The 12,380-nt window shown below is 41.1% G+C and overlaps 1 protein-coding gene across 1 annotated transcript in view; it reads right to left on the bottom strand.

The window, feature by feature from the left end:
- ADCY10 (adenylate cyclase 10) overlaps nucleotides 1-10,368 on the bottom strand; it is a 92,005-nt gene extending 81,637 nt beyond the window's left edge. Inside the window, exons 1-6 of the mRNA XM_040229946.1 lie at nucleotides 10,218-10,368; nucleotides 9,418-9,522; nucleotides 6,581-6,619; nucleotides 6,233-6,376; nucleotides 4,014-4,219; nucleotides 2,242-2,338 (exon numbers count right to left, since the gene is read on the bottom strand). Of these exons, the coding sequence (XP_040085880.1) occupies nucleotides 2,242-2,338; nucleotides 4,014-4,219; nucleotides 6,233-6,376; nucleotides 6,581-6,619; nucleotides 9,418-9,522; nucleotides 10,218-10,368 (742 nt within the window). The remainder of the gene's footprint in view (nucleotides 1-2,241; nucleotides 2,339-4,013; nucleotides 4,220-6,232; nucleotides 6,377-6,580; nucleotides 6,620-9,417; nucleotides 9,523-10,217) is intronic.
- Between the last annotated feature and the right edge of the window lie 2,012 nt (nucleotides 10,369-12,380).

The following is a 12,380-nucleotide window of genomic DNA, read 5'->3' as shown; positions in this document are numbered from 1 at the left end:
CTTTGAACTAGGTGTTAAGAGCCAACCTTTATGACATCTGAGGAGGGAAAAGGGGCTGGAGATTTAGTTCAATTATAAGCCCAACAGGGCTGCCCTGGTGGTTCAGATGGTAAAGAATCTGTCTGCAATGCAGGAGACCCAAGTTAAGTCCCTGGGTCTGGAAGATCCCCCGGGGAAGGGAATGGCTACGCATTCCAGTATTCTTGCCTGGAGAATTCCATGGACAGAGAAACCTGTCAGGCAGTCCATGGGGTCGAAAAGAGACAGACAGGACTGAACATCTAATGCTTTTACTTTTCACGATGAGGCCAGTTTTTCATAGTACATGCCTACCTAATAAACCACCAATAAAATATGTGAACCTTTGCTTTCCTGGCTGGTAAATACTTTGATGTGCAAGGAGCATGGTGTGTCCTGACAATCAAGAAGCGTCATGTTTGGGACTCTCCCAGACCTCATCCTATGTGTTCAGAGACCAATACAATACTGGTCCTCATTTGTATTCTTTACAATAAAACCATAATTATAAGCATAGTACTTTGCTGAGTTCTGTGCGTTATTATAGTTAATTATTGAACTTGAGAACATTGTGAGAACCCTTGGATTTGTAGCCAGTTGGTCATAATTGCAGGTGACTTACTAATCTCAGAGCTTGTAGCTGATGATAAGAGAAGTCTTATGGAAGACTCCACCTCTCTGTGCTAACTCCAGGTAGTTAGCAACCGAATTGCACTGTATTGCAGAGCACAAAATAAGTTATTGAAGGTATGATTAAGATCTAGGAGATGGGATGAGGTATAGTTCAAGGAGTGTATCACCAGATTTTCTCCATCCTTGGAGCTTTTGGGTTCTTGGCCTTTCCTGGTCAATTTGTCTACAGTTCCCCTGAGTACCCCTCTCATCCCATTACCTACTGCAGTTTTGTAAAATTACAGTCTAAATTTGTGATGTTCAAAATGTTAAAGACCTACACAAAAATGGTGACAAAGAAGAAAGATTCAAAGATGTTTCTGAAGTTTCTAGTCTGGATAAAGGAACAGTTTCAGAGAAAGAAAAGTAGCATAGAATTGAGACATTGTTGAAATAAATTCTAGGCCCAAGATAAGCTGCTCCCTATCCAGCATGCCATGTCAGCAAACCAAGACTTAGATTAATTTTTGTGTCCCAGTAAATGCTCCACTTAACCAGAAATGCAATAATCATAGTCAGCCAATCCCTAAATGCCTAGCCAACTCCTGGCCTTCTTCCCCCAAACAAGATTGACTATATGACCCTAGCCAATCCGATACTTTGTTTGTCTCTTCCTTGTTCTTTACTCTTTAGCCTTTCCTTGTTCTTTACTCTTTACTTCTTGCCTTCCACACCATTTTGCAGGAGACTATCTACTTCATGAAGTACTAAAGTTTGTTATCACCTAATTAATTGTCCTGCATTCCTCACACTAGTCCCAGCCCTTCTGGCAGTCATAGGGAAATCCAGCATAGATCAATGGTTCCACAAAACGTGGGTAGAGACCAGACAGTCCAGGACAGATTCCTGGAATCATCAACATTCAAGGAATAGAAAGGGAACTGAAAATGGGTAGTTTGAGGGGTAAAAGCAAAACTATGAAATAATATTCTTGAACTCAAGGAACGAGGAGAAGATAATACCTAGAAAAGAGAGTGATCTAAAGCCAATCACCTAGTTATGAGGCCTGAAGAGAGGTCAGCTGGTTTGGTAAGTTGATGGCTATTAACACTTTGACATAAACGGTCCCAGGAGACAGGGGGAAAAGTGAACAGAAGCTAGATGTTAGGGACTCAAGACTGACAAGCAGGTGAATATATGCTCTCCACTCTCACCTCAAGGTGCATGTAATCAATGCTTATTGGGTGAATAAATAAAAGAGAGGATAGAAGAAGAGGTGTAGACATGCAGATTACCCTTGAGAAGTCTGGTGCTGAATGTTAGAAGGGAAAAGTAGGAGTTATAGGTTTTTTTTCCTTTTATCATGGAGAAGATTTGCAAATGCTTGGAAGATGAGGGGAAGGAGTCATTGCCAAGGGAGAGGCCGAGGACTGAAGGAGGGCTTTACTTGGAACAGCTATTGTGGGGATGGGAAGGAGGCCCTTTTGTATGCTGCGGGACTGTGAGCTGAACTGAAGAAACCAGGCACTTGTAATGGAGCTCTTGGCATTGGTGTAAGACCCTACGGACCACTGGCAGAGGCAATGGCTCTTGAGTATAGAAGGTACTTACTTTTGTGGTCACCAGAAGGATAATAATCCATGAAAGCCATACAGTTTGTGAAAAATTCATCAAAGTTAAAAGAAGGGGGTGGTTTTAAGAAATTAACCTAAATTTTGAAAAAAAGAGAGAAAGGGAGAAGTTTTTGGTTATTCTGAGGGTTGCCTGGTCCTTTGAATATAATTTCTCAACAGAAAGGGCAGGGTTTTGAATGTCCCAGACATGATAATCAGACACTGGCATACTTAAACAGTGAAGAGCTTTAATTTGCATGTAATTACATTAAAAATATCTCTGATTAGTCATTAAGATCTCAGTCTTCAGTATATACACAGCAGGCCATTCCAGGGAACAAACCTGTATACTCTTCCACTCTTATAACTTTCTCTTTTTTTTTCTGATTACAACATTTTAATTGAAATAATACTTGGTTAAACTGCATACCATATATTTCTTACAAGTGTAAAAGGACAAAAGGTGCTGAGGCCCCAAAAGGTATTAGGAACATCACCAGTAATAAAATTCGTATCAAGATCATGAACTCCAAGATATGATACATAGAGAATGGCACAACCTTATTTCCTTAATATTTTTGCCTCCAAAAATGGATAACTTTTAGTCCAATAATGAGAAGCTATCAGGCAAAACAAAATCAGGGAACACACACCAAAATAACTGATTAATGTTAAGTGTCAAGGTCATAAAAAACAAGGAAAAAACTGTTTTACAGATTGCAGGAGACTAAGTTAAAAATAACAGTGCAGTGTGAGATCATGGATAGAATCCTGGAAAACTCACTAAGGACTTTAGAGGGAAAACAGGTGAAATCCAAACAAGGCCTTTAATTAGTGAATAGTATACTTTACCAATGTCAGTTTTCAGGTTTTGACTATTGCACTCTGGTTATGAAGAATGTTAACATTAGTGGAAGCTGGCTAATGGATATACGGAAAAACGCTATTGTTTCTGAACTTTTCTGTGAGTCTAAATTTAAAAATTAAAAGCAAAGTTTAAAGATATAAGTAATGATCGAAGAAGATGGGGGAGCAGGGGCATTACTATCAGCCAGCTAGGTCATGCAGCCATGATGTGTATTACTGGAAGAGTGAGTCGGGGAGGGTGGGAGGGGTGTAGACTGATGCATAGGGCATGGGGTGGGGTTCTCATCTTTGCCAGCAACTTCATGCATTCACCATCTTTTCTTTCCATCTGCCGAGCAGTCCTGTTCTTGGTTCAATTAGCAGCAGAGCTCTCCTTCCTTTCTCTAATTGGCTATATCCCAGGGGCAGTTCTGCTTACAGTCCAGCTTCAACTTAACTACAGTGTTTTCTGCTAGGCAGGGCTCAGGGAAAATTCTTTTCCCTCCATAGTCTTTGCTGTCCCTGCTCGCCTCCAGTTCTCATCCTCCGTGATCACTTGCCTTGAGTTAGGAGTGTTGAGGAGAGAACTTGAGGGCCAATGGCAGCCCCCAAAGTTACTATACAACCCTCTGCTCCCAGGGAATAGCCAGGAAATTTTTCATTAAACAAGGGCACTAGTCCCACCAAAGGCCTCCATACCCAAATTCCACATCCTTAGTTACCACAGAAAAGCCTGATCACTTCCTCTTGAACTCACCAGACTTGGTTCCTCCCAGAGGAGATGTCCTGGGCTAATACTTTTTAATCTAACCCAGACCGACCCCATCCAAATCGCCAGCTTCATAGAACCAGTGGCTTTTCTGACAGGAGACCCCTGGCAGGCACTGGCGTAACTTTATAGACAAGTAGCAGCATCACACCTACCTTAACTGCTCTCTGATCTGGAATCCTCTCAATTTCAATCATGCTCCTGTCACAGAGCTGCCAGCAGTTTGGGGATAGAATGACGTCATTCACCTGTGCCATGTTCTGCGCGAGGCGCACGTCATCTACGGCCTGACCAATCACCAGAAAGTAGTTTCGAGTTTCGTCTCCAAAGACCAACATGCTGATGTGGCCAGCGGCCAGTCCTGGCGGGAAGGCAAGCAAGGGTTTGCATGAGAAGTTTTGGCTTAGTCCCCGGCAGCATGGCTTCTTGGACATTCAGAATCTTCAGCATCTCAGAGAAAAGTCTAGTCTCTAAAATTTTGCATAGAAATCAGTGAATGTCTCTTCTGGGCCCAGGCCTTCCCAGACGGCTTTGCTCCGGAATCTAGAAAGTTAGCTACTTATTTTCCACCTTTTTGTGACATTTAGCTAGCTCCCTAGATGGCCCTATCACTCCTCAAAGTTATTTTACTTTTTCTTCAATTTATTTATACTTCAAACTACTTATTTATACTGAGGACAATTTTAATGACTTCTGTTTGGGAAAGATTTGCATTTTATCAGAGATGAGGTTCTAGTTAAAAAGTAACAGGGTGAAATTTCAGGCAACAGATAGGCAAGAAAAGGTTGGAAAAATGAGCAGGTATTTTGACTGTCAAGTGTTCCATCCCAAGAATGTGTCTTCTAGTTGTTTTTAAGTTGAGAGCTGAAGATTTTGGTACTAAAACAACAGAAGACAGAATGTTTTAAAATATGACGTGTGAAAAATGTATGTGTAAATGAGCTGTAATACACAGTTCTTTCAAATTACCATAATTAACATGATCAAAGGTTGTTTTTTTATCTCTGCTCTCTGATGTGCTACTTTGTCAAGACTGAATCCCCCTGATATATATACATATACAGGGGGTCTGTTTTCCCTCTGAAGTACATGGATGCCTAGGCTGGTTAAAAGATACTGGTACTTCTTCTTTAATAGCCATTAAGTATGCACCTGAAGGGTCCCCATCATTTTTCAAGAAGAATAATACATCAAAACTCTCTAGGTAGTAACTTGAAAGAAATATCTAGTATTAGAACAAATTTGATTTTTTTTTTAACAGAAGATTTAAAAATCTTGGAAAATTTGAATAACCTAAAGCAGGGGTCCTCACCCTCTGGGATCTAAAGCCTGATGATCTGAGGTGGAGCTGATGTAATAATAATAGAAATAAAGTACACAATAAATGTAATGCGATCGAATCATCCCGAAACCACTGTCCCCCCACGCCAGTCCGGGGAAAAATTGTCTTTCGCAAAACCAGTCCCTGGTGCTAAAAATTTTGGGACTGCTGACCTAAAGAAAGCTGAGAGCAGTTAATTGGATAACCCCTGATCCATCTTCTTATCACCTCTGATGTTCAAGAATTCTAAAGTTTACAGTTAGGTAGACATGAATACCAATAGCACCAGTTGTAACTCATCATTCATACCTATCAGAATTTCATTTCCCACCTGTGAAATAGATCCCACACTGCCAATATATACCTCAGGACTGTGGTAAAGCAGAAATGACACTGTGTAATGTCTGCAATACATTATGGAAATACAGGTGATTGTTATTGTATGTATGAATTTAAGAAGCCCTCTATTAAGTGGAGCTGTGTTGCAGGCTGACCTTTTAAGCTTTTCTTGCACATGATTCTTATGAAGTAAAGGAGGACTAGTCCTAATACATTGTTGAATCTATATAATCACAAGCTGCTCCCTACTGTGCTTAATAATAAGCATTGTTGACAGCAGCAAGACCTAATAATAATAACAGCAATAGTAATGATAAAGAGTATTTTGTGGAGTGGTTGTGCCAGGTACTATTCTAACCATTCAGTTTTACTTTTTGTGAGAGTTATGAGGTGGATATTAGGAGTTCTCTTAACTGGTAAATGAGGAAACCAAAATTCACCTTGTGGTTAGTCAAAGTTCATGACCTGATCGTGGGCCTGAGTCATGATGTTCCAGGGGAGATTCCTCAGGAGATAGGACCCATACTCAAACTGCTATAGCATCTCTTCTTTCTCAAAAGCTCACATATATGTCTCTCTCTATATATATATATAGAGAGAGATCCTTAATTCCTAGATCAGGGATCAAACCAGTCCCCCCTGCATTGAGAGTACAGTGTCTTAACTACTGGATTGCTAAGAAAGTGTCTTAACTACTAGACACCCAGAGCTTACCTATCTTAACTCGGATATCCAGGCCTTCTTCAGATTCCTGGGTCGCAAACAATCCATGAATCTCCAGACTACATTTAATTACCACTGTGATGATGTTTTTCAGCTGCTTCCGCTCCACCTTCCACAGGGCTAGCAGTGCATCACCTTGAAAAGACAGACACACTGGGGGTTCCTAGCCTGCCCTGGGGTTCCACTCTGTTTTGTATGAAATCTGTACAGAAACTTATTCTTCAAACATTCCTCTACCCAGTCTGCTACCTGCTGCTCTCTCTGAGATGTCTCCTTTGTCAGAGTACAGGAACCTTGGCACTCCTTTCTTACCCCTGCCATCTCAGTAAGCCCCCATACCTGCAAATTTTAAGATGTCTCCTCCAAAAATCAACACTTCTGAGGGAAAAAAAGAAAATAAGGTGAAATTAAACTGTTTTTTTTTTCTTTCTTTCTCTTAATTTATGAAAGTTTCATGTGTACAGCATAACTTTGATTTCTTAAAGCCAATAAAAAGAATCTACCCTTCAACAGTGGGGTAGAAATTAGGTCAAGAGAAGAGCGATTCAGAGATAGGTTTATACTAAGGATGTCTTCTCAGACAAGGCATTTAAACCCAAGGCTCAGACAAGAATGAGAACAGTGAACTGGATTATGTACCTGCTCTGTTTCTGTGAATGGAAAGTAGAAGTTAGGATTTCTCATGAGGCCTGAGGACAGCTACCCTACTCCCATGATAATGAAATGCTCTTTATTGATCTGTGTATGTTATGAGTCAGGGCTTGAGTGAGTGTGGGTGAGTGCATGAATGGCAGGACTCCATAGAACTGAAAACCAGAAAAAACCACAACTATGGTCAACTTGAATTTTACTACCAACTTGCATTTTGTTTATTTAGGCTTTATGACATATACTGATATTTCTCCTCCTATTTTTGCAACATTGAAAATGTGCTAAATGCAATGCAAAGAGGAACTAGAAAACTGTAGATTTCTGCTTTTAATGAGGATTAAGTGTCATGGCATCTGGTCCCATCACTTCATGGGAAATAGATGGGGAAACAGTGGAAACAATGTCAGACTTTTTATTTTTTGGGGCTTCAAAATCACTGCAGATGGTGATTGCAGCCATGAAATTAAAAGACGCTTACTCCTTGGAAGGAAAGTTATGACCAACCTAGACAGCATATTGAAAAGCAGAGACATCACTTTGCCAACAAAGATCCGTCTAGTCAAGGCTATGGTTTTTCCTGTGGTCATGTATGGATGGGAGATTTGGACTGTGAAGAAAGCTGAGAGCTGAAGAATTGATGCTTTTGAACTGTGGTGTTGAGTCCCTAGGACTGCAAGGAGATCCAACCAGTCCATTCTAGAGGAGATCAGTCCTGGGTGTTCATTGCAAGGACTGATGCTGAAGCTGAAACTCCAATACTTTGGCCACCTCATGTGAAGAGTTGACTCATTGGAAAAGACCCTGATGCTGGGAGGGATTGGGGGCAGGAGGAGAAAGGGACGACAGAGGGTGAGATGACTGGATGGCATCACCGACTCAATGGACATGAGTTTGGGTGAACTCCGGGAGTTGGTGATGGACAGGGAGGCCTGGCGTGCTGCGATTCATGGGGTCGCAAAGAGTTGGACACGACTGAGTGACTGAACTGAACTGAACTGCAGTGTTGTCTGCTGCTGTTGTTCAGTTGCTCAGTCGTGTCCGACTCTTTGCGACCCCATGGACTGCAGCACGCCAGGGCACCCTGTCCCTCACAGGGACACTGTGAGTTGTCTAGTGGGTGATATTAAGGTATTACTAGGAAACTCAGACCTTGATAATAGACTAGACCTAGGCCTTACCTTAAAAGGATAAATCCTTTTCTTCACGAATAGTTCAAATTAATAATGCAAACAAGTTGGTAGGCAGAGGTTGAAAAGGAGACCACACTTTTCAGTCATCAGTAAGTACTTCAGAATCCATTATTAGGATATAAATTACTGACAAGTGGATTATAAATCATTCATCTCTTCATACAATGAAATTAAAAAATGCTCGCTCCTTAGAAGAAAAGCTATGACAAACCTAGATAGCATATTAAAAAGCAGAGACATCACTTCACCAACAAAGGTTCATACAGTCAAAGCTATTGTTTTTCCAATAGTCACGTACCACTGTGAAAGTTGGACCATAAAGAAGGCTGAGTGTTGAAGAACTGATGTTTTTGAATTATGGTGCTGGAGCTGCTGCTGCTGCTGCTAAGTCGCTTCAGTCGTGTCCGACTCTGTGCGACCCCATAGACGGCAGCCCACCAGGCTCCCCCGTCCCTGGGATTCTCCAGGCAAGAACACTGGAGTGGGTTGCCATTTCCTTCTCCAATGCATGAAAGTGAAAAGTGAAAGTGAAGTCGCTCAGTCATGTCTGACTCTTAGTGACCCCGTGGACTGCAGCCTACCAGACTCCTCCACCCATGGGATTTTCCAGGCAAGAGTACTGGAGTGGGGTGCCATTGCCTTCTCTGATGGTGCTGGAGAAGATTCTTCAAAGTCCTTTGGACTGCAAGGAGATCAAACTAGTCAATCATAAAGAAAATCAACCTTGAATATTCATTGGAGGGACTGATGCTGAAGCTGAATCTCCAATACTTTGGCCCCCTGATGCAGAGAGTTGACTCATTGGAAAAGATCCTAATGCTGGGAAAGATTGAAGGCAGGAGGAAAAGCAGGTAACACAAGATGAGACAGTTTGATCGCAAGACCAACTCAATGGACCTGAGTTTGAGCAAATTCCAGGAGATAGTGAAGGACAGGAAAGCCTGAAGTGGTGCAGTCCATGAGGTCACAAAGAGTCTAATACAACTTAGTGACTGTAAAACAACAACATTTATAACATATCCTCTTAATGACTGTGTTTGAGTTATACTGATGCTAGCTTTTTGGAGTTATTGAACATAACTAAAAGTATTACTACTACACTTCTTTTCAAAGTAATCTCTAATTTAGTCTTGTAACTAGCACAAAACTAATCCCTCAATCTGTGTTAGTGAGGTTTGATTATATTCCTTCACTTGTACTGTATTATATTTCAAAAAAGACTGGTTTCATACACATTTCATGGAGACAGTGAAGAGTACTAAGCAACAGTACTCTCTCAGGTTGTAACCACCAAATACAGAAAACAATGAATATGCTTAAGTCAGAAACACTTACTCTCCACTATTGCACTTATGTAGTGGTTGAGGATCTCCACCAGCTGCTCAGCCCCTCGGTCCATGTACATGGCTGTGCTGAACTTCTCAGTCATTGCAGTAAAACCTGTAACAATTGTGCAGTTCATTTCCTTGGGTGCTTGGAGGAACCAAACAGTGTCAGGAGAAGAGGACCACACTCGCTAGCAATGGGCCTCAGCTTTTAAGAACTGGCAGTGTTTCTTTTAAATGATCTTGGTGGCAGGCCAAGTGTCAGATAGTGGGTCTCCTCTATCTATATTTATTATCTTAGGGGTCAAGGAAAGGCACCAGATAACTCTTCCCTCCTAACTTCCCATCTTGAACAGGGGTGACTTCAGTTTTAACTAAGTATAGAACTTCCATTTCATGGTAATGAAAACACATAAAATTCAATGACTTCTAAAGAGATGGTAAATTTCCTCTTAAGCTGTAAATAACATTGGAGAGATCATTTCCAGAGGTCAGTTTTGCCTGGGATTTGTGTAGGGCTTGGAGGCTGAGTCAGTGAAGTTGGGACAGGGACACTGGAGCCTGAAGTGCCAGGCCCAGGACTTAGGCATCTTAAAGATTTGCCCATCGCTGGACATGCCATGCAGAGGAAGATGGGAGGGAGCCAGGTCCACAAGCCAGGTCCTCCCTCCTGTCTTCTCAGTGGGAATATTTGCAATAACAGCACAAAAACTCTGAAACAAACAGCACCCGTACTCTGCAGTCAAGCACTGTGTGTGATTTCCATGCAAACTATTGTTCACCCACATTAAACATCCCTTTTGTGCTTGCCTGAAATATCAACAAACATCAAGACTCCATCAAAATTATCCACAGAAGGTCTCTCTGGAGAGAAATCTCCATAGACAATGAGGTCTGGTAAATGAGCTGCTATTTTGACGATGGCCCGGTCCTGTGATTCAAGTTCTCTTCGAGTGTTCATGTTGAAGGCAAATATTCAGGATTGTATGATCACCACGAACAGTCCTGAATGGACCTTCTAGAAAACAAAGCTGAGATTGGAGGCAATCTGACTTATATTCATTCACTCACTTTCCTATTTCTTTTTCCCCATCTGCTCTAACCTGCAAAACGCTCACTTAAGTGGTTGATGTGATAATGTCTGAGTAGTTGGCCGTGCGTTTGCATGAAAAGGTGAGTCCTCAGGGTGCAAGTGCTGTGGCAGAGGGACCGTAGCACTAGTGGTTTGGTCCAGGCCCTTTCCCTTTCTGTCCTTATATTCCCTCTTTCATTCCCCCTTCCCTTTTGGTCTCTTAGTTTTTCTTTCTCTTTTTTGAAAACAAAAAGAGAAAGCATAAACATGAGTTTATGTGTGTGAATATTTATTAAAAAGTGAAAGTGAAAGGCTCTCAGTCATGTTCGGTTCTTTGTGACCCCGGGGACTATACAGTCCATGAAGTTCTCCAGGCCAGGATACTGGAGTGGGGAGCCATCCGTTCCCTTCTCCCGGGGATCTTCCCAACCCAGGGATCGAACCCAGGTCTCCCTCATTGCGGCCGGATTCTTTACCAGCTGAGTCACCAGGGAAGCCCAATTGATAGAAAGGTAAATAGCAAAGTGGAGGGTCATACATATATAAGCAAGAGATGAAGTATTTTAAGGTATAGGTATAAAGAAATAGAGAAAAAGAATTTAAAGGGGTGTGTGTATGTATAAGACTTTAAATCGTAAATGGAAGGAAACGTGAAAATGTTGATTTGTTACCTCATTAGTTCTGAGAAAACTAGGATTCCCTAAGGCATTTCTTTGACTGCTGGGGTTAATGAAATGCTCGCACCTGAATGTTGTGAAAAACATGCTAAACCACCCTGAACAGAAATAACATAGCCAATATTTTCAGAGCAATTCAAGTTCCTGGAATAAATGATACAGATAATGAGGGAGTTTTTAAAAAAAGAGGGACTGATACTCACCAACATGAAGGAAGTTGTTAGTAGTTTCAACCAGATGTAAGTCATGTTGCGGTACATAAGAGTATTAGAAAAATTGAGACAGTTTACATATATCTTAGACTTCAGCGAAGCATTTTTTTAAAGTCAAGAAAAACATTAGTATAGTGGCATATTTTACAAAAAAAAAAAAAACCCTTAAAAGGGACCAAAACCTTTAAAAATGGGTGCTAAATATTAGGTATTAGATAATCTTTAAAAGGAAAAACTTGGTAAATACAAATGTTAAGAAATGAATAAAAGGTAGGAGAAGTATATAACTGTTTTGGCTTTTTTTAAAAGGAGTATCACTGAAACACAGCATATGCTAGGAACAGTCAATAGATAATAAATACAACAAATAAATATTTTCAGATCGTAAATTTGATAAGTGCTATATGAACTTATAAGAAGGGTATGAGAATGACCAGAATGAGCTGAGACTTAGGAAGATGCTGAAGTTAAGAAAACCTAGAGGGGCTTTTAGGCTTTATTGACAGCAAGGTGATTAATAAAGGAAGAATAAGGACAAAGCTTAACTTGATGTACTACACAACACTTCTTTTGTTTCTGTCTTCTCCATTATGGAGAATTGAAAATATAACAAATATTGACAAGAAAGAATTGAAGTCCAAGATAAGAAAACAGTGTTAAAGTACCTAGTCATTTAAATTCAAGCAGCCATCCCCAGAGTTCCCCTGGTGGTTCAGCAGTAAAGAATCTGCCTGCAATGTAGGAGACTTAGGTTCAACCCGTGGGTTAGGAAGATGCCCCAGAGAAGAAAATGGCAACCCACTCCAGTATTCTTGCCTGGGCAATCCCATGGACAGAGGAGCCTGGCAGACTACAGTCCATGGGGTCAAAAGAGTTGGACACGACTTAGTGACTAAACCACCATCTCAGCCACAGCCATCCCCAGATAACCCATATCCACTGAAATACATGGAAAGAATTGACAGATGTAATTTCAGTAATCTCAAAAAATAATGGAAAGGCCTTTCCTGGT

The sequence above is a fragment of the Oryx dammah genome, unplaced genomic scaffold, assembly GCF_014754425.2.
Source record: "Oryx dammah isolate SB20612 unplaced genomic scaffold, SCBI_Odam_1.1 HiC_scaffold_28, whole genome shotgun sequence".
NCBI lineage: Eukaryota > Metazoa > Chordata > Mammalia > Artiodactyla > Bovidae > Oryx > Oryx dammah.
Note: the sequence above shows the minus strand (reverse complement) of the source record. Positions and strands in the feature narration are given on the sequence as shown.